Source organism: Talpa europaea, assembly GCF_964194135.1.
Source record: "Talpa europaea genome assembly, chromosome: X".
NCBI lineage: Eukaryota > Metazoa > Chordata > Mammalia > Eulipotyphla > Talpidae > Talpa > Talpa europaea.
The window spans coordinates 11,352,048-11,378,989 of NC_140081.1; the positions used below are offsets into that span (position 1 = coordinate 11,352,048).

The window sequence follows — 26,942 nt, forward strand, 5'->3', positions numbered from 1 at the left end:
TTGAAGACTCATAATAAATCAGTGCCATTCTTATCAAGAAGATAAAATTCGATTTGTCAGATAACTGTGTTGTTATTATTTGTGGGATCCAGATAGCCTCACAGGATATTAAAGCCTGTTCCCTGGGCTAATTTTCATCAATACCATTAGCTCTGCTTAGGATAATATCTTCAGCCAAGGCCTCTGCACTAGTCCGTCATTTGCTTGGCATGATGGAAACTGCTGTTGTTTTGAAGGAGAGTTATTCATGTACAGTCTCCTGAACTTCTGGGGGCTTGAAGCTCATAATTTTGATTGATGGTTAATAGTTATGGCAGAACTCATCAGAGAAAATGAGGCCTTGGTGTGGTTAAGAATGAAGTTTGCAAAGTCATTGTAAACGTAAGAAAGTTTTGCTATAATTGTTTGTAAAAGGGTAGCTGCTCATCAGTTATTCCATTTTTTTCTCATGTTGGTTAAATTAATAAAAAAAACAAAATATGCTAAGAGACTTAACTATGTAGAGGAATCACAAAGCTGGTTAATTAAGTGATTAAAGCGATCCCTTTGATGTAATACATGTAAGACGTTTGAGAATTTACCTGATTCTCCTAAATAGCCAAGTCAGTGAGGATTAAAACAAATGAGCTTTCCTTTTTGCTTTCTGCTGATCAGCTTAATACTAAGTGGCTTTGAAAACTCAGGAGTAAAGCAGTCAACCTAACCAATCTTTAAATCAGTTTGGTCATCTGTGTAAAAATTACACGCTGCTTCAGGGCTCCCGGCCAAAGAAAGCAGAATTATGTTGGTCTGTTCTCACCTGCGCTATCAGGTTGTCATGTGCCTTGTGGAAAATTCTGGGATGGAACGGGTGGCTTGAGCCTTTAAATCATTTAAACTTTATGTTTGCAATGTTCCTTGTTTTTCTCAGTTTATCTATGTGAGCCCTTCTCTCTCAAAGTAAAAATCTTCACTTTATGAACTCTGTTGTCTCCACAGAAGTTAATTGTGATTTTTAAAGCTCCAGCTCTAAGACTTTAGGGAAAGGAATAAATTCCCAGGAAACCAAGATTTGTTGCAGGTACATCTTGTAATAGCAAAGAGGAAAACAAAAACAAATTAAAAATAGCTAAACCACACACACACTCACTCACACACACTCTCTCACACACACAGACTCTCTGTCTGCTCAGCCTGTGTCAGTTTGTGAAATACTTGCTCGCTGTAGATCCTGTGCGACTGAGGCAGCTCAATGAAATCTACCCTCAAGGGAATTATCCATGTCAGCCCAGCAAACTGTGACTCCCAGGCCAGATAAGCTTATGGCCCATAAGCTAAGTGTGGATTTTACATTTTAAAATGGTTGAACAAAATCCGGAGATAAGGACTATATCACCATACATAAAAGTCATATGAGATTCAGATGTCAGTGTCTATCAGCAAGGTTGTATTGGGACATAGCCTTTCATTCTGTGTGGTCTACACCGCTTTCCCGGGCACAGTGACAGAGACCACACGACCTGCAAAACAGAAACATTTCCTATCTGGTCCTCAGAAAAGGTTTGCTCTTCCCTATCTAGCTAATCCAACTTTCCTTTTCCCAGCTCCCTTACAATCCAAACACCTACTTCTTTCAGCATTCTTTTTCACTATATGGGTATTAGAAACAAATCCATCCACGTTTAACAGATGAGGAAATTGTAGAACAAAGGATCCAGAAAATTTAGGTGTTGCTGATACTTTGTAGTAGCAAAAATGGCATGTTGTCAGAGGATGTTTTTCCTCAGTATTTTAATACAGCTGCAGTGAGGCCATGGGTCATTTGTATATATATATTTTAGATTTATTATTTACTTATGCATACAAGAACTGGGGTGCAGGCCAGAGGTGTGGGGGTGGTGAGACGATTCATCAGAGACAAAATGGGGAGCAGAACAAGCACTTACACTGCTGAGGGGAGCAGTGGGTGAGATAGGAGAGGTTGCTGTGCCATGTGGGTCAGCTCCCTGGCCGGGGATCGAACTCAGAATGCAGGGGCTGGTGATAGCTTGATAGCACTGTGACTTTAACCCCTCCACCACAAGGGAGGCCCACATTTGTAAATTTTTATGCTCACTTAGCACTGAGGAGCCTGGGCCTAGAGTAGATTCTCCATGAATATTTGTTGGTTGATTGAAATGGCTTATGTTAAAAAATTCACTTTTGATGGCCATCAAGAATCAATTGCAATGGATTTTAAATATTGTTCTATTTTCCAAAAGCTTCCTCAGTTCTAACAAAGTCTCTCTTGTTTTTCTCCAATTTTCTTTTTATGGTAAGCTCAATTAATATGGAAACATGCCTTGATATGAGCAACATCTAGTGATGTTCTTGGCCATATGTTAGGCTACAATCTTTTTCATATTTTTTTGATACTATTGCTGACATTGTTCAGAATGGTTTATCAACTAAATTACTCGTTATGTGACTCAACATTTATTGAGCATAGATTACTTACAAAGTGCTGGTCACTGTGTTCCTTGTGGGTAACACAATGGTGATTAAGTGGAATAGGCCATTGGCTTAATTTGCATAGTATCAGAAAGAAGGGTTCTCTCAGCTACAGAAAGCTTCCTTACAAATGGATTTATCCCTTTGGATACTGAACTACTCTTTTAAATACAGCTATTTCTCCAGGGTTAATACATTAGATTGTCATTAGTCACTCACATTTTATTATAAATTGGTTTAAGACCCCAATGACAGCTAATGGATTAGCTGCCGTGAGGGAATAACAGTTATGATGGATGAGGAGCAATGGGGGAGATGATTTTGGAGCACCATGTATTGCCAAGGAAAGACCAATTTGGGTTGGATGGGAGAGCCAAGAGCATCAACACCTGCTAGGTGTTGGGGGGCATGGCTACAGGAAAGAGAAAGCAGAAATAAAGATGGGGAATGCTAAAGGCAGCCTTTTCTCTTTGGTATTTTCCAGAATTAGCTTTCATAATATTTCTTTTGTTCATTTTCTGAGGTGTGCAAATAGTGGATCACAAAAGAGTCTTCAGACTTGGGGGGGGCATTATAAAATGCTTGTGTTCTGCTGGCTAATACATGGAGTCTGAATATGCTCAGGAAATCTCCCACCATGCTCCAAGAATCTCAGGAGCACACGTCTCCCTATGGACCACAGGTTTGCTTCAACAGCCATTCTTTCTTACCGTTTCATATGTGACCCTCTAAAAGTGGATCTTTAACCAAAGAGAGTGACTTTATTTCCCAAGGGAGTTCAGGTACTTGTTAAGGCTGTGATCTGTCCTGGGCTGCCCTGAAAGGCCTGCCCAACAGACACTGCCATTTATTCCACATCCTCTAAGAAGTCGTGTTTCTGTTCTCTCTCTGTGTCATCCACAACATTTATTCATCATGTACTGTGGGTCAAGGCATAAAAAAGTGCTTTACATGCAATGTCAGCTCGAATCCTGTAGACAACTGTATAAAGTAGGGGCTATTTTTTTTCAAATTACATCTGATAAATTGGAGGGCTGGTTAGGGTTCCATTCAGCTATGGCGAATGGGAAATGTGACATAATACCTCAAACAAATAAGTTTTAAAAATATTTCTCATATCATGGAGGGAAAAGGAGGCCATTAAGGCCTGATATGGTGGGCTTCAGATGCTGTCAGCTCTCTGTTTTGCCCTCTGTAGCACATAGAGTTCCTCCTCACGTCTGTGGCCGTGTGGCTACAAGATGGCTGTTCTACCACTGGCCTTGTTGCTCCAGAATTATAGGAAGGACAAAGAATAAGACATTGATCTCAGCCCTAAGTGATTTAACCCCCAGAGGACATTTGACAATATCTTGGGACATTTTTGGTTGTCACAACTTGTTGCCATTGGCATCTAGTATTTAGAACATCCTATAACCTGCAGGACAGCTCCCAGGAGAATTATCTGGCCCAACATAATGTCAGTAGTGATAAAGTTGAGAAACCTTGGACCTACAGGCAGAAAGCACATATCAGCCAGGTCTGTCCTCTTTAAAAATAAGATTTGTGGACATGGAGCAAGGCCTTTGTTAGATGTCATTGGCTAAAACCTCATCTCATAGCCACTCTATCAGCAAAGGAATTTGGGTGATGCCGCTATTTTTGTTGGGTCCATTGTTATCTTGAGTAGAATTGGGGTCCTGATAATAAGTCACGGAAAGGAGAATGGATATTGGTTAGACAATAGGCAATACTTGCTTCAGAAAGGTAAATACTTTGCCCAAGGTCACAGAGGTAGTGAAGGTTAGCTCTTGCTTGAGCCTCTTTCACTGTCGGAGGTCCTGACGGCGGTGTGAATCAGGATAGAAATGCATGCATTGGTTATGGAAAACTCTGGGGTTTTTGGTCCACCACAAGCAGCCTAGGAAATACTTCCTGCAGGATATAATATGCAGTCTGTGATCTAACATACCACTGCTCTCTCAGCGTTCCCAGTGGGACTTGCCTTTCCTTCTTGTCCATCTGACCCTTGGGCAAATGATTTCGGACCTGCCTCACCAATACTTCTGTCCTTGGGCCTCCCCTGGTGGCACAGTGGTTGAGCGCTGGGCTGCGAAGCTGCCCACAGCCTCTGCAGTGCCGGTTCGATCCCCGGCCGCCGGTGAGGGTCCCACATGGCGCGCAGACCTCTCCTGCCGCCCGCTGCTCCCCTCAGCAGTGTACTTCGTCGGTCTGCCTGTTCTTTTCCCTGCTCTGGCTCTGGTGAATTCTCTCACCCTCCCGCGCTTCTGACTGTGCCCAGTACTTGTATAAATAAATAAATAAATAAATAAATAAATCTTAAAAAAAAATACTTCTGTCCTTCAAGTCATCTAACTGTGGGTGCTTCATCTCTCCCATTCTGAAAAAGTTGCAAAGTGATATCATCATCATTTCCTTAAAGGGTGTACTAGTTAGGGTTCATTCGGGCAAATGAATGTGCTTTAAGTATATCAAACAAGAAGAGGTTTAATCAAGGGACTGGAGGCTTATGCAACCATTGGGAGGGCTGGGAAGTGAAGGGCAGAGCATGCCAATGCTCTCTGCTGCCTGTAGGCCAAAGAAGTCTTCTCAGGAGAATCCCTGGAAGCTGCTGGCAAAGCATGAGGTAGGCTGTGCCTGCCGGTACCCACCGGCAGCAAATGAATAAATGGCATCTCTTCTTCTACCTTTTGAATCTTCTATGAGTGTTTCTCATTGGCAGAATTTGCTCTGGAGTCATGCCCCCTGGGATTTTGGGACATATAATGCTGGAACTTCTCCGGGAAGAATGCAGAATGGGGTGGGGTGGGGTGATATGGAATTGCCTGAACAGACTGGCAAAAAGAGCATTTGCGTTTGAATTGAGGCACATGCATGCACGCGCGCGCGCACACACACACACACACACGACATTTTGGAAGGAAGAGCATGTTGTATTCAGATATTGGCAATGTTGCTACTAGTGTTACTACCTTATTCTATCTCTGTTTCTTTGGGAGATAAATAGGGACTTTTTGTTTCTCTGCTCTGTCTTCAAGTCATGGTGATGCTAAATAAATAATACACTCGATTTCAATAACCTGCACATGCAGTGCCGAGGTAATACATTCTGTGACGCTCCATAGCGCAGCAGGGGTTCCAGAGCATTAGGCTTCACAACAACGCATGATTCGCCAGCTTGCTCGGGAAAGACCAGTGTTTAAAAAACAACTGTTTTCTAAACAGGATGATTCAGCTTGTATATTTCTTTAGTTCGGAGGTCACTCTCTGGAGCTCTTTATTCACTATCATTATGCGTGTGACTTGTGCTAAGCTGATAAAATACAGTGAAGAATTAAATGCAGTGCAGGAAATAATAGAACCATCTCAGAACAAAGTAGACCTATAGACACGATCTATTGTTCAATGTTGGGAGAGAGTCATAACCTCTAGTTATCTGCTATCTGGGTCACATCAGGCTTTTAGTGTAACTCATGGGGTTTTGAAGGCAAAATTTGATCTGTGCTGTATTTGACTCTCTGGAATAGCAAAACCCATTATGACTGTATCTTACGCATTTGTAAAATCCTCCCTAAGTCTTGAGTTTCAGTTTTCTGCTGCTATTTAATATTTGAATTATTTCAAGGAAGATAAGGAAAACATCTCATCTATTTATTTCTGGAGTGAGGAAAATTGAAAGTGACTAACAGAAAAAACTCGTTACCTAGAGCAGTGGCAAAGGTCACTGGAATAAAACCACCGTGCTGGAATGTTTTGCTGGAATAAAACCACTGTGCTTGGGGTTGCCTGGTGTCTTATGTTGGATCTTCTTGAGGCAGAACTGGAAGCGAGGATTCACATGCAAGTGCTTCATTCAATGAGAGCTCCCGAGAGAAACTGGCAAGGGAATGGAGGAAGTCAGCCAGGGAAGGGTGAGAGACAGGCAAAGTGCAATTTCAGGTGGCGTTTCAGACTCGGCCTGATCCTGCAGGGAACTCGGGAATGCACACTGTTCCTCAGTTTGTCCTGAATTGAGGCAAAGTATCCAGGCCTTGACAGTCCTGCTGTAGCCCAGTCCTCGGCTGAGGACTGCTGGTGTGGGGGAGGGGTGAGCGTGGCGGGCAGATACACTGGACTGGGAAGTAACTGTGTCCATATGCAGGCCAGGTGCCCTAAGAGCGCTAGGCAGGCCTGGGAAGACTCACAGGGGCTGATCATTAGTAAAGGCAAGAACACAGATGCTGGGAAGGGGTGTGCAGAAGCAATAAAAGCAATCCCAGGGGCTCTGGGCAGAGTCCCCACAATGTCCTTACTCTCAGTAAGCTGCGGTTTGGATTTTGCAAAACCCAGACTCTGGACAGAAGAGAGAGAAATTTTCATGTGGGACTGCAAAGTTTCTCTAGAGCAAGGCGTGGCAAAGCTTTTCTACAAAGGGGCAGAGAGTTAATATTTGTGGGCCACAGGGTTTCTGTCCCAAGGACTCAGCTCCCCAGCCGCAGTACAAAAGGACCCGTAGATTACATGTAAACACGTGGCATGGTCGTGCTCCAATAAAGCTTATAAAAACAGATGGGGCCAAGGGAGATAGGATTTGGGCTCCTTGTATGTACCTGGGGTGATTTCTCCTTTGCTCATTCCCTATATGGTGCAGAACATGGCGATCATTAGGGTATCTTTCCAAAGGATGGCCATGGCACGTCTTCAGTAAGTCTGCACCCAGACTGTCTGCCTCCAGCCTCCCTGGCGTGCTGGCCATCATTCACAAGGTGGTATGGATAACCTTGGTAAAAAATATTGACTAAAAAGATGTAGTTCTCTTTTAATTGTAAAATAAACTGGAGACTCTGAACTATAGACTCACACTCCTGCATTTGGTGTCCAGAAATCCCTGTGATTTGCCCCCAGCTTGTTCGCCTGTGTTGTTTTCTGTTCTCCACCCCACGTGGTGTTGTCTGGTCCAGCCTCAGCCAACTACTGACCATCTCTTTGACATGCCCCATGTGTCCTGTCTCCCTGTTTTTGCCCCTGCTCTTTCCTCCCTGGCATGTTGCTGTGCTCAGCTCTGCATTGAGAAACCCTAAGCATTCTCCAAGACCCAGTTTGGCCACCTTCTCCATGAAGCATTTCCCCACGAACAATCAGCCAGCATCCTGGATGTTGGTAACAGTCCTATCAGTTTCTAGAACCTATAACCCTTGGAGCAGGTACAATGGTGTAAACCTACTTTTATCTCAATTAACATAATCTGGAAAGGAAAAAGATGTCCTATTTGTTTGGTACTATCTAGTTATTTGCTACATTCTCTATGTTTTTAGTCCATCGAGAACAGGGATCAAAGTAAGATTTTTCTTTCTTGCCCTTCGCAGCAGGTTGGAAATAGTATATATTCAGGAAACAGAGCTTTCAGGTGACAATTTCTACATCCTGTGATTATTAATGACTTAAGTGCCGAAACTCTGACATCATTTTTTCTTTTTCCTTTTTATAGGCGAGAGCTGTTTTGGCAAAAGTTGGCTATCCTCATTTTATAATGAATGATACTCATATTAATGAAGACATTAAGGCAGTAAGTACTAAATTTACTGTATTTTTTTTTTCTGGCACCTTTTACTGGCTTTGTGCCTTTCTGCTACCCAAGTCCAAGCATTTAAACCTGGTAGTGCCAGAAGGCACCGACTTTTGATTCATTCTCTGGCTGCATACGGGCCTCAATATGCCAGGCATATCACAAGATTTAGAGCAAATTCAAAATAAAGGAAGTATGAGAAAGAAGGCATAGCTGAGTGGATATCATAAAGAAAATGGGCTTGGATTCGATCTAATTGGATCATAAAGAATTAAACAAATTGAGTATTTTACAATTAGTGGGCATGTTCTAATGGTGAATGCATGATGTTTGTTGTTAAACAATCTTTATGTGCTTCATATTAAATGACTAGTAGTAAATCTGCCTGCTGGGAGTTAACTTCATTAAACTTTATGAGTGTTTTGGCAAATTAAGTACATATACTGTGCCTCTATAATTTATTGTGAATTGGACAGTATATTTGCAGCTACTGAAGGAGAAATAGTCATAATTCTTTTTTATTCCAATATTGTAGGACTTGTATTTTCCAGTAGATATATTTATTACAGACCTTTCTAATCACAACCACTGTTATTTTCTTTTCAACAAATACTTTGGATCAAGAACTTTTTCTTCCTCACCAATACCCTCCTGTTTTCACCAGTCACTAGATTTTCTTGAAAAAGTTGTTTTTGAGAGTGCTTTAAATAAGGTGATTCTGAGGTGTGGCCTTTCCTGGAATTGTGGTTTGACAAGTCACATATCTGAAAGCATCAGCATTTTCTATCAATAGATGAACATCAGAATTTTACAAGGGCATCCTAAAGTGAGGGAAAGCTTGAGTTAGTGAACTTCTCCATTGGACTCCTAGATGCAGTCTTCCAAAGTAGTGAGCCAGTTGTGGAGGAAAATCATGATGCTTCCTAGTCCCCCCGAGCTCAGATAGCCCAGCTTATTATACATTGCTTTGATGATGAGAAGACGCTCACTATTATTAAGACAGTTCAAAACGCTCAAGTGCAGCCACTGTGACATCGATGGCATTTATCTCCATTTTGCAGAAAAGGACGTGGAGACTCAAAGAAGTTAGTTGAGTCCTCAGTGCTATAATGTCAGAGCCAGGACTGAAATCTGGGTTCAGGAATCTCTGTCATCAGAAAAGGGGTTTTGCAGGTCCTTGTCAGGCAGCTGGGTGGAGAAACAGAGGCATGAGCTTAAGAACTTGCCTAGAGCTGGTTGGGAAGGAGAAAGGGAAGACGAGGGGTCAGATTGTGAAGTGGTTAAGAACACAGTCCTTGGAGTAATTCTGCCTCCTCCTTTTACTAGTTATTTGATCGTGGGCAAGTTACTTAACCTCAGGTAGCTTCCCTTTAAGTTATCTGGAGAGTGGCGAGAATAATAAGCGAGTCTTTATATTCCTGGGGAGATTAAATGTGATGACAGAAATGAAAAAGCAGCTCTCACAGTGTGGCACCGAAGTAGGCTTCCTACAGATGGCAGCTATTTGTCAGTCAGTATGAGAGCTGTTGGTGCGACAAAGAGCATCACCAATGTACAAAGTACCTGCGCAGGAGATCCTGGGTGATTGCATGTGCATGAGAAATATTCCAAGTCAAGGATGCAGACAAGAAGGCTAGAGGGGCATTTTGGTGTACTTACGTAGTTACCAACGTGGACCCTGGAATCAAGTGTGTGAAAATAAATCTTCCATTTACTAGCTGTGTGACTTACGCTAGGTTGTGCAACCTCTCTGTGCCTCACTTTCCTCATCTGCAAAATGGAGATAATACCCTCCCTTATAGGGTTGCTGTGAGGATCAGGTAAGTTAATATCTTTAAAGTATTTGGGAGCGACCCTCTCACACAACAAGCACAATGTAGGTGTTAGTTATGACATCTTCAGTCTGCACTTATGATAATAAATTTTACTTGGGCTTGGAGAAGTCATTAGGAATTAACTCATGCAGTATCCAGGTCCTTCAAATTGATTTAAAAGGCTCTACAGATGGAACTGTCTCAAGCTTTAATCAAATAAGACAGCATTCAGGGCTCGCTCACAGTATTTAGTTGATCAAGTTTTGTGGACAGTCTGCTGCTGTCTAAAGAGAGTTGCTGAAAATTTAAGGACTCAGTGAATGAAGCCAGATGCCAAACAGGATGTGATGGTGGGTACATTTCCTCGTTTCTCCAGGTCCTGACCCAAAGCCATTAGACACCAAGATTTTTAAGCGCTCTGGTGAAGAAGCAGCTTTCATCTGACTCATTGCCCTAGCAGGCACAACGACACCCAACAGTGTGTAACAGTTTAAAAGACAGACGGTGGAAGAAATCCAAACACATGAAATAAAAATGCATGTGCGTTCCGAAACTGTTAGAGAAAGCGAATAAACCCAACCTGAAAATAGGTGAAGGATGCTTGATGCGATAGGTAGCGGGAGTGTCACCGAGGTTAATAGCGACAGGACTAAAGCATTGCTGGTACACAATGGGGCTGCTTTCGATTTTGAAACACATAGATAAAGCCTGCTAGAGGGTCTCTGAGAAATTTCTGAGGCGCTCAGAGCACGAGAGGCTGTAATGCATGAAAAACAGCTTGCTTTATTTGACGCAGGTGAAGATAGGATTCTTCAGGCCCCAGCGCAGACGGCAAGAAGCTAGAGATTAGGTAATGGAGCACATGAAGGTCAAGGAGAAAGGTTGAAAACTGAAGTTGGGCTCATGTGGTGATAAGAGCAAATGGAAAAGAACTTAGAGGCAAATGTAAAGAATTGGGGAAAAGCTTCCCACCCCCACCTCGCCATGACACAGTGAACTTGAGATACCCAGCAACATAGGTCTGAACAACAATCTTTCTGTAGTTTCTGAAGTCTCTGAAAAGAGCGAGAGGAAAGGAGCTGTCCTTTATGGGAACCCCCAGTAGCCTGCAGAGAAGCCCACTAGTTAGTCCGAAAAGGTAGGCATCCGTCGATTTCAAATAAACCTTAAAAGAGTGTTCCTTCGTTGATGCTTGATGGAAATAGATTCAGGAGTGCGCTGCTACTGACTTTGGGGAGATTGCTGATCAGCCAGGAAAGGCAAAACCACGCTAGGTATTTCCGAGAGAGGAGATTTAATACAGGAACTAGGTGAGAAGGCAAAAAATCAGGAAGGTGAGGTCAACCCACGATTCCTAACTCCTGGGAGCAGTTACACCCCCCCCCCCCCGGGGGTGTAAGGACACAGAAGGGAGGAGGTGACGATGCCTCCCTTGGCAGAGCAGAGAAGGGCATGCCACTCCAGCACTGGGGCCGTGGAAGAGAGGCTGAAGATTCTTCAGGGGTTGTGGCCAGAAGAAGGAAGGTCAGGTGGGGGTGGGTGGGTGAGAAGAACGAGAGAACAAACACAGCACCCTTTCCCCTCCTGCCACTTGCAGATTTCCCCCAATGCCCCCTAGTGACAGGAAGCCTTGTGGCGGTGGAGCCAGTGACATTTTCAGATTCCCAGCCGGGCAGCGTCAGAGTGAAAGAGTGGGCATGGAGCTGAGCGACAACAGGTACATACTCGGCATAAATAGCCCTTCACTCCTTCTTGTGGAAGCCCTCGGGGAATCCCAACAGGGACTCAAGTCCGAATCACACTGGCTTCCAATTAGGAGACTGGGTAAGAGTGATCTTTCAGAGGTCAGTGTTTCTGGTGGGTAACACACACTCATACACACACACACATGCACATGCACACGCATAAATATACAAAGAGAGGTTTATAGTCACTAGGTAAACCCATACCATATTCTCTGCGGCGCATCTTGGTCTGCTCTGGACATGGGAACGTGCGTGCGTGTGTATGTTGGAGATGTATAGATGTATAGATGACAGAGTTCTGCTATGGTGCAAGAGCGAGGTGATATTTTAGGTAGAATATTCCACAAAGGTTGTTAAAAAATTGAAATCTATATACTATTTGGCAAAAATAAATAAAAATAAAGCATTGCCCTTAGTTCTCCCAAGGGATCTGTGGCCAGCATGGCCTTGGAGAGCCGAGAGTGGGCCCTGGGCCGTATATCCTGTGCCCGCCAGCTGCCGGCCAGCCCCCTGTTACTCCCCCACCTCGAGTGTTCCACCGGCTAGAGCAGGGCAATGCCGCCCCTGACCTACGCAGGTGGCAACAGGGCATCTGGTTCCACCTTTATGTGGTTGTTTGTGCATCTTCCCCGGTGTACCTTGTATGTGGGGTTGCTGGGCATTTTGAACATCACCCCTCAAGGAGCTATGCATGTACATGTGCTCATGCATGACTGCAGGAAAAGCCATCCAGACACAGGAATCTGGCATGTTGCTTTGCTATTTAAATAAGGGAAAACATAGATATAAAATCTGGATTCCATCAAATATTCAGGAAATTCTTTGGGTGCTTAGCACAACACTTTAAAAATAAGTATTCAGATCTATCTCTGTGTATCTTTAGATGGATTTAACTTCAACAAAGAGTGTTCCAGGATCTGTACTTCTTATGGGCTTACGGGAAGTGTGCTATCAACATGTATTTCCTGATCCTACAGAGATGGACCCATTTTCTTGTTCTGCCCTGTTGCATGCTCCTGGCCTTGGGGGAGTGTCATGGTGTTATTCTTCCATTTAGTCTGTTACACTTGCTTGGCATCCAGGATAAGCCTCTTCACCAAGAGATTCCAGATTCCCCTAAATTTTATGATCTGGACTGTTAATCCCACGAAATGACACGAGAGTCCCAATAGTTTCCAAATGTCACTCAGTTGAAAAGTCAGGAGACGGAATTGATTGAAACTCATTAGCAGCTTGACCCAGATTTTCATCGGCAGCTAAAAGGACAGGAGGCTTTTGAGCCCATTCTTGCCCCTTTTAGAGTTTGAACATTTTTGTTTGTTTTAAAGATTACAGTTGGTTTTAAAATATTCATGTGCTTTCATTCTTGTTGCTGTCTCCATAACAAGCGGGCTTTCCCAGTGGCTGCTGAGTTTCATAGTTTCTTCTCACTCCAGGGCCTGTTGAAATATTTGAGATGATCAAAGTGTTGCCGTAGAGTGGAAAAATTTGGCAGTAGACAGAAGGGACGATAAAGCACCCATACCATTAGGACTTGAACATAGTAATAACTTCCACATCAGTGTGTTGGTCTTTCTCCTTTTGTGTAGCGGTACTCTGTAGATATCCTAAGTGCCCACTCTATGTTGGGGAAGAGAGAAATGTCAGCCAGGATTTGCAACCAGGCCACTGTCAAATTGTACTTGCGCTGCAAAGCCGGTGGGTTCCATATACGTGCATTTGGTGTATCTTGATTTTTGCATTTAAAAGAATATCATGGCTTACTTACAAAAATATCACAACTAGTAAGTTTTGGATTACTTTTGCTTATTTGCTTTTTCAAATGAGTGTTTTTTCTTATTTGCCACAGTAATATATTTTAAAGCCTGTGCATGAGACATCAATGTAAAGCGTTGCTTTTACTGTTCCCTGGATCTTATTTATAATACTTAGGTTACATACTGCTAGTTTTATAGTTCGAGTGCCTGTGGAATTGAAACTGCCATTTTCCTTCTGAAAAAGGAAAGGAACTCAAGAAACCATTGTATCTATTTTAGTAGCTAACACTGGAACAAGCTATCAACTTCCTGTTTCGCAGGCAAGGTGGAATCTATGATTTGCCTTTGTAATTTCATTAATTTTTAGTGACAAGAGCATCTTTGAGTGTTAATAGATAACTTCTGCTAATAATTTAATTATTCCAGTAACTCCATTGTGCTTAGGGTGGAAAGAAGTCTCTGAATCGTTTTCATTTTTTTTTCCTTTCATGAACAAATGCCGATTACAGTAAATTGGATTTTAACGTTTGACTAAATCATTATCTATAAGCTAAATGAGGTTTCAGCTGACCAAACTGAATGTTATTAGAAGAACCTAGGTGACAAATAAATAAAGTGCACATTTTAGAAAAGATCAAGGACTCATGTAGGCCAAGAAATTTCCAACCTAAGATAATATGTTCTGTGAAGGTTAAAGTAGGTTTTTCAATTATAAAGCAAATGAAACGCGTTGCAAATGACTGCAGCTTCTCTTGTTTTTTCTCTGTGATCCAGAAATGACCATATTGATTTTTGAGGTTTTTATTTTAAAAGAAAATCACTGAGATTAAATTTCATGGCTTTGTGAGTCCTGGGTTAACCCATGAGGGCTGAGATGCTGTGAGGAGTGGCGTTTCCCGTTGGGCGCTCATTTGTCCACTGGTCTTTTTACAGAGTCATTTTTTTTTTAATCTGCACTTAGGACAATGATGGTTGTGGTTTGTTTTATTCAGATGAAGTTTTCAGAATCCGACTACTTTGGCAACGTCCTGCAAACCCGCAAGTATTTAGCGCAGTCGGATTTCTTCTGGCTGAGAAAAGCTGTTCCTAAAACAGAGTGAGTAAAACGAAAAACCAAAGTGAAATCGAGAACTATGCTGGTGGGAAGTGGAGTCTCTTTAGATCAAACGTGGTTAAATCCCCTCAAGTCAGAGTAGCTGGCACTGCAAATATCTTGATTTGGTAAAATCCGTGTTATATTTTGACAACTCTTATTTCTGCCAGTATCTAAAAGCGGTTCTTTGTTCTCATTATGGATACCCCACTCCTCGCACGAAAACCTGCCCCCAAAAGGTTTATTAGGATGCAAATGGGCAGATCATCTCTAGATCTAGTTATAAATAAAAAACATATATGTATATATCTCACAAAGTCCCTAGATTTTCACACTGATAAAATTTTGAAGCTCTTTAAAAAGAACAAATATTTAAAAAGTAAAGTATGATGGCAAATGCAGAAGTAATTGTATATTTATGAAGTAACAAGAAGATATTTATTGGGTTTTGAGTGTCAAAAGGACCTACAGTTCTGTTATGTTCCTTCTGTAGTAGTCGTGATTCCTTTACCTTCTTCCCAGCTGCCAACAGGAGCTTTCCTTATAGGCTGCAGAGTTTCCCTGGGTACTTTAAGGGCTGGGTCAGCCATGAGTTCTTTCCCCAGCAAAACATGGATGTTGACGATGACAGCAGCCGGCAGCGCTCACCTGTTTACAATGTGCCAGGAAGTGCTTCATTGTTTTCGTTCATTTTAGCATCTGTTCAGTTCTGTGAGGTGTTTGTTTCCACTCTTTATCATAATCCATTTCTTACAAGTGAGACATTCTTAAGCTCAGGTTTAGATGAATTTTTGTTCTGTCTGTTGGTACTTTTGACTCTGCTCTGCTACGACCCACTTCTCCAATGTTTTTTCTTTCTGTTCTCCATATTGGATAATTTCCATTTATCTTCAGATTCAGGGATCCTTTCTTCTGCATTCTCAAATTTGCTGTTGGTCCATGCAGCACGTCTCTCATTTTGATTATTGTGCTTTTCAACTCCAGAGTTTCCATTTTGTTGGTTTTAGTTTTTCTCTGCTGTAATTCTTTATTTGTTGAGTCATTGTCATATTTTCCATTAATTCTTTGAATATAGTTTATTTTAATTAACTAATATATAATGGCTACTTTCTTTGCCAAATCCTACATCTGGGCTCACTTAGAGTCAGTTGCTTTGAATGCTTTTTTTTTTTTTTTACACTTTTTCTTTGTGTAGCATATTTTTTGTTTTTGAGAGTGATATTTTAGATAATAGAGAAACTGTTGGATTCTGATTTATTTCTGAAATTTTTTCAAAAAGTAAATTTTTGTAGATTCTATCTCTCTTATAGTATGTTTCTGCTCATTTTAAAAATTATTTTAAAATTTAACCTTATTTATTGAAACAACATTGCATTATAGCATTATATAAGTTTTAGGGGTTCATCATTGAAAATCAACCTGCGCATATACTACATTAAGTTCTCTGCTAAAAGTCCAATTCTATCCTTCACAATACAATTGTTCTATTTTTCCCTAATTTCCCCACCCTCTTCCCTTCTGGTAACCACTAATTGATCTTATACACCAGAAATTTTAACTGTTTTTTAGTTTCACTTCCTAGGAGTTGTCTGAATAGCTTAGTGCTCAGCTGGGGATCAGCTCAAATACCTGAAGTCTTCTACCCTCTGCTAATTGATCTGAGTGTGGCTGGAGGGATGCCGAGGCACAGGGAGTTCCCAGTAGGCCTTGCAGTTGACTTTCCACTGGACTCTGGGGTTTCACCTGTATATGTGCTGAGTTTCCTTGTTAGTCAGGGGCATGTAGAGGCTCTTCTGTGACTTCCAGGATCTTCCTTTAAAATTTGGCTGGTCACTCTCTCCAAGGGAGCTGTGACTTTAGATGAACAAAGCTGTGGGTTTTCCTTACTTGTTTTTGACCAAATTTGCCACTTTTAGCTGATAGGGCGGTAGGTTTTCACCCCCTTCCCTGACTGAGATCACCCCTTGTAGCAGCAAAGCTGCTGATTTCCAGTCAGTCCTCCTGACGAAGTTGAGCTCTCCCTGACAGAGCTGGGAGGAGAGAGAGTGACCGGTAGCCAGGCAAGAAGGCCACAGACTTCCTGTCCTACTGACTTGCATGCCCCAGTAGTTTTTCAGATTTCAATGTTTTTTTTAACTTGTTGTTCTCCTTGCTCAATTCCCAGAACCTTAAAGTGGTTGTTTACAGTTTTGTACAGTTTTATACTTGGTTTTTGTGGAAAAGATTTGTTGACCTTTTCATATCTTCCTAGCTAGAAACCTGGCTTGCATGGCCCACTTTTTTTTTCTTCCATGCTTCACCTTTTTTTTTTTAGATTTATTTATTTATTTTTATACAAGAACGGGGGTACAGGCCACATGCACAGGAGGGTGAGAGGATTCACTGGAGACAGAGCGGGGAACAGAACAGGCAGACTGACGAAATACACTGCTGAGGGGAGCAGCTGGCGAAACAGGAGAGGTCTGTGCCATGTGGGATTCTCGCCGGCCAGCCGGGATCGAACTCACACTGCAGAGGCTGCGGACAGCTCCACAATGCGGTGCTCAACCGCCTGTGCCACCAGGGAGGCCCACGCTTCACTTTTTAACCTTGGCTGATATTTTGGTTTCCAGATCTTTGGCTGTTTCCTTAATGCTCTCCTGGCCTCTTGTTATTCTCCCTTCTAACTTGCTGCTGTGCCCTGGCCTCTAGGAACTCTAGACTTGGCAATGTTCTTTGACTTAATCTGTGATGACCACCTTTCCCTCATAACCGGGGCTCCTACTCCCCCACCCTCTCCCCTTTGCAGCTTCCTACAACACAAACCACAAGCCAGTTAAAAGCATTTGACTTTAAGGACTGGATCTGAAACTGAACCATTCCCCTACCTGTCCCCCATTCCAATCAAAAAACACAAAGAAAGCAGAAGGCTGTAGAACTTCTTTGAAAATGACAGACAACTGGGTTAAAGCCATCTGCTCCACTCTCCTTGGTTCTCTCATCACCATCTCTCACTCTATATATTCTGCTTCATTCCCAACCTAAATTATTCAATAGAAATTTTAGATTTAGGGCTCAAAAACTAGCTTCTCAAATCCGTTGGCTTCAGTGAGTGCTTTCCATGAGCACCTACATGCAGTCTGGGAGTCACAGGTAAATCATCCTGCCCTTTAAGATCAACTTGAGATCTGGTGGAAAATTCAAGGCTGTCCATGGTATTTTTGTGAGTTTTCAGGGTCTTTCAGGGATTCCTACATATTGGAGATGCTGCCAGTTTAATTCTTCAATTTCAAAATGTTGTTATTCATTTGGGTGTAGCGAGGTGAATTGAGAAACTCCTAGATGTGTCATCTTTAGCATCCTAAAATACTGATGGGCTGTCAGATTCCAGTGGTCTTGACTGTTTCTAATATTTTATTCATGCCTTGGAAAAATGCTGGCTGGCTTAGGCAAACTGTGATTTGTGTAGTTTTCTTCTTGGTCGATGAAAACAAGTACCTCTTTCACAAGGACTTTAAGTTGGTAAATGTTTCTGGAAAACTTCTCCAGGAATAGAACCAGTGCAATGCTAATGATTCTTATTTTCTCAGCCTATATGTTGATTTTATGAAAAGCAACATTAAGACATTTCTGCTACTCTTGGCACTGCAAAGTCCTTTTTTTTTTTTTTTTTAAATTTCTGGCTGGCCCCTTTCAGGCATTGCAGGGAATTTTAGCTTCATGATACACATTGGCTTTAATTGACATCCTTTAGGTCTGAGAATTCATGAGTTAATCGAGTGGGAGTGATCTGGAATAGCTCTACTACACTAGTTTACTTTGAACAGCACATCGTGATTATATTTGCACAAAGCCTGGAAATAACATTTTGCTTCTTTGTGGGGAGAGGAGATAAATACCCTTTATCTTTCATTCTCATGGAATCCATTTTCAGCTGCACTAATGTGCATTAAGAACTTTCTAACACGATGGGAAATGTCAGCAAGAATGAAATTAATTGGGTGGTCATCCCTGAAGGTATGTATTTAGGGGTTGGTTCTCAGAAGTGTCACTTCAACAGCTTGCTTAAAAATAGAGGATTTACTTCACTGCTCAGCTTGAGTCAAAAGTAATTTCTTTCCCTCAGGATCCCCTTTCTTTGACAGAAATGATTTTAAGCCAGTTTCCCTATTAACTCATTTTCATTCTACTGTGACCAAACATGTCTGGATTTTCTTTCTCCATCTTTTAAAAAATATGTAAAAATTCATCAAATGTCTACACAAATGATGGTCGCGCCCAGAAGTTTGGTTTGCAAAAACATTAGCTGTAGCATGGAATGAATTGATATATAGGATATTAGAAATAAAGCTGTAACTACTCTGTTTATTCTCATTCCATGTTCCCTAGACTATCATTAAAATGTCACAGGTAGAAAGTAACACTTTAGCCTGATGTATATCTTTAGATTATAGTACTCCAGGATTATACTCCTTTTATGTATCCTATTGTCCAGTTTCATCCCCATGTATTTGAAATTTATATGAAACTTCTTACCTTATCTACTAAATAATCCCTCAAACACAGACTGCAAGAATGCACTGAAGACATACTACGAAGAATTTAAACCACGTGTGTGCCACCCTTTCTTTATCCGAGCTGATGTGTACATAGCGATAAATGGATTTTACTAGATTCAGTGATCTTTGGCTCAGCGCATCCCACTTGGCCAGTAGTTTTAGCCCATACAAAACTTAAAATCTTGTGGGGTGATAGAAATTGTGCAAGCTTATATGCCTTCAGTGCCCAATCAGTTAATAAATGGGGGATGTAAGTAGGTGTACATGATAGGGAGTTGTGATGACTGTGAGAATTGGTGGTGGCACACCTCATTAAAAGGCATTCCAAGTCAGCACTTTTTTAAACCATTGTATTGGGCAAACAATATTTTTTTCTGGAAGAATTCAGCCTACTGGGTGAGATATAGTCTGCGGTCAGCTGACTTTTCAGTGTTCGAGTTATCTACTGCTGTGTAACAAAGCACCTCCAAGTTTCAACAGAATTACTCATTGTCATCTCTGTGGTTCTGGGGGTCACTAGGCTCAGGTGCTGGTGCTTACTCATGGTCTTTCATGTCGTCACCATCAGTAATGGCTGGGCCTGGAGTTCTGTGCGAGCTTCTGCTCGTGTTTGGTGGTTGATGCCTGATGCTGGCTGGAAGGCCTGCAGCAGCCTCGCTGCGTGCGCCGGGCTCCTCTATAGTATGGTGATTGGGCAAGAAACCTCAGGGTTAGTTTCCTGAGAAAGAGAGAGGGTGGGAGGGTGCAAGTGTGCATGTGAGGGGGAGGTTGTATCACCTTTAACTGCGTAACATTGAAAGTCATGTGGTGTCATTTCCACGACGTTCTATGCTTTAGAAGTGAGTCACAAAGGCTAGCATGTGATCAAGAGGAAAATAATTTATACTCTATCGCTTAATGGGAGGAGTGTAAAAAATTTGCAAATGCATATTAAAACCAGCACAGGTAGTCTTACATTAAAGAATATTAAAGCTAAATAAATAATGAACTTGTATATAATCAGGGTGATAGACAGAATAGTTAACTGCTGATTTGGCATGGGCACTGACCCATAAGAAGAAATAATGCCCACAAGTGGAAGGACCTGTTGGATCAACCACCTAGTATCGACTCTGGCTATAATCAAGGCTTCAGACATGCCCTAGACTCAGCAAGGGCTCTGGGAGATCAGGAAAGAATGAGGTCATGTGTCCAGAAGAAGATGTTTCCAGGTATTCTTGCTTTAAGACCCCACCTGGCTTCTTGATCCCTTTGTCTACTGTTGTCCATTAACAGTTAGAAACATCTTTTCTTGCCCTCATGTTTGGAAAGTTTATTCTTTGCTAAAAGGAGGGGATTCAGGAAGGAAAGGGAGGGAAGGGAGGAGCTCTAGGGGCACACATACCCTTCTGTGTGTATTATGGTTCAGCACAATGTCATTTAGAGGCACCTAGATTCTTCCCTCTTGACCCAAATAGCAGACAGGCAAATGCTGGGTTTGGGTAGTGTACTAGTTATCTGTTGCTGCTGTAACAAAATCACCACAACTATAGCAACTTAAAGCAATGTGTATCATCTCGTGGGGTCTGGAGGTGTGAAGGGTGGCTTGGCTGTTTCTTCTCTCAGAGTTTCAGAGCCAGAGGCCACTCTCCTGTCCTTGCACATGACTTCTACCTGTTGCAACCAGCAACAGTGTGTCCAGTCCCTCTTACCCTTGGATTCTCTGTGACTTTCCCTTCTGCAGCATCTCTTCTGACTTCCTTCTCTGTTGCATCTCTCAACTGCTAGCCAGAAAAGGTTCTGTGTTCTTAAGGATTATGTGGTTAGTTTGGGCCCAACTGTTTTAAGGTCCTTAATGTTAATTACACCTGCAAAATCCTTTCTGCCTTGTAATATTCTGGATCTGGGCATCAGGATGAGGGCATTTCTGGGGGGTAGGGTAGGCTGTAACCCTATCTACTATAGGTAGCGATATTAGGTCAGTAAAGGCACTCGACTCATTTCCACAGGAAAGTAGACTTGCCAGTAAGTCTGTATTAAACATTAGGGTTTATTGAAATCCTAAACCTAAATCTGGAGAAAAGAATATATATTTTATGGAACTGCATTAGATTTCAGTTTTGATATGAGGCACTTTGTGTCTTGATTTCCAGTATAATATACTGTTTAAGAGAACTCATTTTGAAGTCAAACCAGACATTGTGCAAGTATATAATGCTTGTAAGTCTCGTCCTCATCTGTGAAATGGGCTCATCATTCCTTTAGTTGCTGTGGGGGGAAAAAACCTTTGATTAGAAAGTACTTAACATTGCTACTTGAATTTAAAAAAAGTACTTAGAGCATAGTAAGTGCTCAGTGAATGTTAGCTACTACTACTAGTAATGATAATTATTATCTAGTGGATCAATTAGAATTAACACTTGGATTTCCTACCAGTTTCCTGTTAGTTGAACACAAATTGGTAGCCTGGCATAATGATTCTATTAGACATAAATTAGTGAAATAATTGCTCTGAAGAGGAATTTACATAAGTCTATTTTAAGAGGTCTAGCTTAAGGCAAATGACTTGATTTTAATCAAGGCATTGTAGGGAATTTTAGCTTCATGATACACATTGATTTTAATCACAAAGGACAGTGGCTGACATTCACCCCTTTTTAAGTCAGGGACTGACAGAGGATGGCTTGTGGGCGCAATCCTGTCTGCTGCTGTTCTTAGAGATAAATGTTTTTAGTTGATTTGATGCTGAGAAGCACTAACTTTGAACCCAAATTATGCAAATGTCATCCTGCCTACAAAGGATTCCATTCTTCTTATGAATGTGCCTGTTTTACAACAAATTGTCCTCCATTATTATATTTAAAAATTTTGTCAATAAAAATTCGTGGAACATTTTCTCTCACTATAGAAGTACCATATAAAACAGCCTGGATTTTGCCTCATCGGCAAAATGCCACAATGTTTACCATCTGATTCTTCACAGAAAAAAAAAGTCTGCTGTGCTCTAATCTAAGTGACCTACTGTGCATTTACAATGGAGTGTAGCTGGAAGGCACTCCCAAGATCTCCTAACACGATGCCTCAATTTTACAACTAAGGCTGAACACCAGGAAGTAGGTGACTGTTCCAACACACCCCAGCTAGTCAGGGATAAGAGGACGAGCCATCAGATCCTATGGGACTCATCAGTAAACTTTCCTCTGGAGCAGCGGGCCCTCTGGGTAGCCTGCTTGTCCTTTGCTCATCTCTCTTTCCCTGGGCCTCTGTGCTGTCGCCAACACAAAACCTTTCCACGGGCGGGTCAGGGATGATGCAGCAGAGACACTCAGCTGTCCCACGGACCCATTAAATAGGGCTTGGCAAACATCACTTTACTGCTGTTTCCATCTGTGGGGAGAGCCCATTAGAGTCTAGAATTTCTCATTAAAGCTGCTTTAGAAGCTCTGGTGCTGACTTTTTCCATTCAGTTAGTAATGGGGAATAAGCAGGCACGTTCATACATTCTCACTGAACCATGTTCAATTGAGGATGAGATAGTTCGTTGAGTAGAGCAATAGCCCTAAACTGAGGCGATCATTTCCCCATTTGCCCACACTTTGTTTTTTTTTTGTTTTTTTTTTGTTTTTTTTTGTTCCTTGGTTATGTGCTCAGACATGCCACCACGGGGTGTTTGTTCTTGCTGTTCTCCTGCCTGGACATTGATGATGCCTTGGCGGTGTTTGTTTCTCCTTCTGCAGGTGGTTTACAAACCCGACCACTGTCAACGCCTTCTATAGTGCAACCACCAACCAGATCCGTGAGTACCCAGTTTCTTGTCTCCTTGTTAATGTCATACAAAATGTTTTGTTGACTGTGATTAAGGGTATGGCATGCTTTAGTCTGCCTCCCCCCAAAGCCATTAAGATGTTACTGGAGATGTTACAAAGATGTTACTGAAGGATGTTTGAGTGTCCCTACTCATATGCTCAGTTTTCCTGACTCCCTTCACCTCATAAGTTATTTTCATCTTTATATCAACATTGAGTTTTATTATTTTTTATTAAAAATATTTATGCATACAAGAACTGGGGTATAGGCCAGAGGTGCGAGGGTGGGGGTGAGAGGATTCACCAGAAACAGAGTAGGAAACAGAACAGGCAGATCTACTGAAATACACTGCTGAGGGGAGCAGTGGGTGCGACAGGAGAGGTCTGCTGGGCCATGTGGGTCAGCTCCATGGCTGAGGATCGAACTTGTGTGGTAGAGGCTGTGGATAGCTTCACAGTGCTGGCATTTTACCCCTTGCACCACCAGGGAGGCTATCAACATTGAGTTTTATAAAGTCAACTGTGATAAATAAAACTATGGTGAAGTTGGCCATGAAAAGGAGCAAATTTCCACTTTCCTAACATTTTTTCTGATTTTTGTCACCGCCATTTTGTTAATTTGCCGATTGGTGGGAAAAATAAGCAGGTAGCTGGCTGGGTTGTCGGACCCGAGGGAGTGTCTGTATATAAACAACACTATCCATGTAACCTTGTTAGAAATGCAAATTCTCAGGGTACACCTTAGAATTATTACGCACAAACCTGGACATGGAGCTCAGGAACTGGTTTCTGTAAACCAGTTTCTGTAAACCTCCAGATGCCTTGGCCTAGTTTGAGAACCACAGCCCACAGAGGGTCTGACCCAGGCGGCCCAGGTGAGAATGTGCGAACAGTGTTGTTGGTAATGGAAGAGGAATAACCTATGCACCAGTCCACAGGGAAGGGACTCGGAGATGGTGTGCCACACAGAGGAATGTCAGCAGAGGACAGTGAGCGAGGGCGACATATATTCACATGGCTGAATTTCACAAATATTAGGTTGTGTGGAGAAAGAAACGACTTGGAAAAATAGATTGATTGTCACACCATCTAAAGTTGTGTCTGGAGTTCTATCTATACGTAGATGGACAAGCATGACAAATGCCAAGTTCAGGTTGGCAGTGACCAGTGGGGAGGGCGGGCTACTCCTGCTTCAGCCCTGGCTGCTTTCTCCTCAGCCTGCCCCTGCACCACTTCTGGTCTCCATTTTCACGTCCTCAGCTGGTGAATGACAACTAAGCTCACAGTTTAATCATATATCTGGATTGTTTGTTGAGTGCGGGATGCAATTTACAAGGCCTTGCTACTCCTGACTGCATGCCTTTCACCTTCCCCCTGGATACCTGTATGACCTCACAGCTTCTAACCTTAACCCCCTTTCAGATTATTCTAAACATAGCATCGTGGCCATTTTAAGATGTCTTACAATCGCTCCTTGTTGCTTCTTCACTTAAGAACCCCTTACCAGTTTCCCATTGCACCCAGAATAGAAGCCAACTTACTTGCCATGGCCTAGAGGCCGCTTATCGCTCTGCTTTTATCTCCTCTTGGTCCCAGCCACCTGGGCCTCCTCCTGTCCCTGGGGTCTGAGACACCGCCCTCTGAGCATTTCTCATGGGGAGGGGTGTTCTCTAGGCCTGGGAAGACTTCCCCGCAGTGATCTGCATGGTTCCTCCTCTGTTTCCTTCAATGTTTCACTTCAACCACCTTCTCAGTGAGGCACCCTGCCTGCCCTCTGGCCCAGGGCCTGGCCTGCCATGGGCCCTCATCCCTGTGGAGTTGCTGGGCCAGCTCAAAGTCTGCGACTGCGCGTCTCTTTGGAGTCGTGTGGCCGCTTGTGAGCGCGGCAGTCTCTGCAGGCCTTTGGTCTGAGAGTGAGGGGAATAAGCAGATGGTGGGAAGTTTTGATTTCTATATTAATTCACACAACCCATTCAGTTGTTAAAATTTTGAGTATTTCAAATGTCACTCCTTACTATAGAAATAGTCATCATGAAAATCTCATTGCTTCCTTCCCTCCCCTCCCAGCTTTATTGAGGTGTAATTTACAACAATTACATATTTTTAAAGTGTGCAGCTTAGTATTCTACTATAGCTCCAAGGTGAGAGCTAAGTTGCATATGTTAGATGGGAACTCAGGATATTTGATATATTAATTACAACTAACACTGAGAGTATGAATAAATTTATATAATTTATTATTTAGAATAAGCTTTTGAGAAATAGAAAACTGTTTTAGAGAAACCATTTTAAAATACAATGTTTTATTATGTAATATTTAGCAATGCAAAGGAATACAGGTTTCATCTGCGATGTAAAAGTAGAATGTTCCTATTTGGTAGGATTGGAGAAGTTGTTTTTTGGGTCTGGGATTGCTCAAAAAATTTTCCATATAAATCAATGGTAATTGCATTCCCAGGACCTCAAAATAACCCAGCAAATCATACCAAATAGGTATGTGTTCTGCTTTTGCATTCTGTTAGCATTCTACTTTTGGATAGCTGGAGAAACCTGTATATATAACATGCTAGCTTATATCATTATGAAGTATGTGAGAAAACAACTGATAAAATAAACATATGCATATGAATGTAACCCAACCAAGAACCAGAACATTGCATCTGTCCATGCTCCTCTCCATCGCCTTCTGTATTTATCATTTTGGTTTTTTTAAAAAAAGCCAAATTTAAAGCCATTTATGTATCCCTAAATAGTGTATGGTTTATTTCTGCTTATTTTTTGCATAATGAAATGTATCATACTGCACATAATCTTCAGTAACTTTTCCCCCAGCCAACATGTTTTTAAGGTTCATCTAGGCAGTAGGTTTTTCATTTTCACTGCTGTATAATATTTCATCATAGACAGTACCCCATTACTAACTAATCTGTTCTATAGGTCTTATCTGACCTACATGTCGGTCCCCCAGGTTTTTACAGTTATAAACAGTGTTGCTGTGAATGTTCTTCTACACATCTCCTGAAACAAGTGTTTGGGTTAAATACTGGGAGTGGGATTACTGGCTTGTACGCTGTGCAAATACTCAACTTTACCAGATCACGACAAATGTTTTCCAAAGTATTCCAAGTGTTTCCATCAACTCTCATTTTCATTAACTCTCGGCATTGGTAGACTTAATTTTTCCCAGTGTAGTAGATGTAATAGATCATCTGTCAGGCAAGAAAAGGTGTTGAGAGGGGGTCTTCACCACTGTTTCCACACTCACTGTCAGTGTCACTGAATGCTTACTGTTCCTTTGGGAACTTAAGTATGCTTAGGAGTAACTCTGCATCCAGGCTTCACCCTGCTCAGCCTTTTTCTAATCTGGGAAGAGCTGAGCCTATCAGGCGTGGCCTGAAGGAGCAGCCATTTCAGGTTAGCCCAGTGGTTTCTTGAATCTCATGAGCAGAGGGGTTTTGAAATGAACAATTTGAAGCAGTATTTTAATTAAGAGATTCAAGCTGTTTCTACTTTCCTAATGACCAGTGCTTGCTCTCATTGTAAATTACATTCCCAGCCAAGATGACAAGGAATCCTTTGGGTGACTTTTTTCCTCGCTCTCTCCTTTCTGATTTTCTGGACTACAAATTAAGACAGGTGGAGTTCCTTCTTATACATTTCCCCACTGGGTTTCCTGGGACTCCCCCTAACCCCCAACTGCCTTCTTTGTGCTTCACTAAAGAAGTGAAAAATTGAGGTGATTTTCTAAAATGAACATCTTTATTGATTAGGGGCTGATTCTGACAGCATGTGGCCATCTGTTTAATTGGGTTTCACATCTAAGATGTAACTATACTTAGTAACATGATTTATGAGAATTTCATTCAGTTCCCGTTATCATTTTCTGATTTATGCCACTTAAGTCTACTTCTGCATGCAGTAGAGACTTAAGCAGAAAATAGAAAAACCTGTAGGTTTAATTAATTTTATTAATATTATTATTAATATTATTGCTTTTGCAAATCCATGCCTTTGCGTGAATGCTGTGACGTGTGGCCCTCTTTCAATGCTAGATTTTTGCAGCGTCGTTATAGTTTCTTATTTTCTTACCCTCGTCAAGCTGGGTAGCAGTGTCTTTAGATAGTGTGTGGTGTACTGTGAAATGATAATGATTTTGGTCTGCCGTAGGAGTAGTTGTACTCAGGAGTTGTCACAGA

General features: G+C 41.9%; 1 protein-coding gene across 1 annotated transcript in view; it reads left to right on the plus strand.

Moving 5' to 3' along the window:
• The window catches only part of PHEX (phosphate regulating endopeptidase X-linked), a gene marked incomplete at its 3' end in the record, with an annotated part of 158,003 nt that overhangs the window by 100,623 nt on the left and 30,438 nt on the right, over positions 1 to 26,942 (plus strand). Inside the window, exons 13-15 of the mRNA XM_084258817.1 lie at positions 7,937 to 8,014; positions 14,323 to 14,426; positions 22,678 to 22,736. Of these exons, the coding sequence (XP_084114943.1) occupies positions 7,937 to 8,014; positions 14,323 to 14,426; positions 22,678 to 22,736 (241 nt within the window). The remainder of the gene's footprint in view (positions 1 to 7,936; positions 8,015 to 14,322; positions 14,427 to 22,677; positions 22,737 to 26,942) is intronic.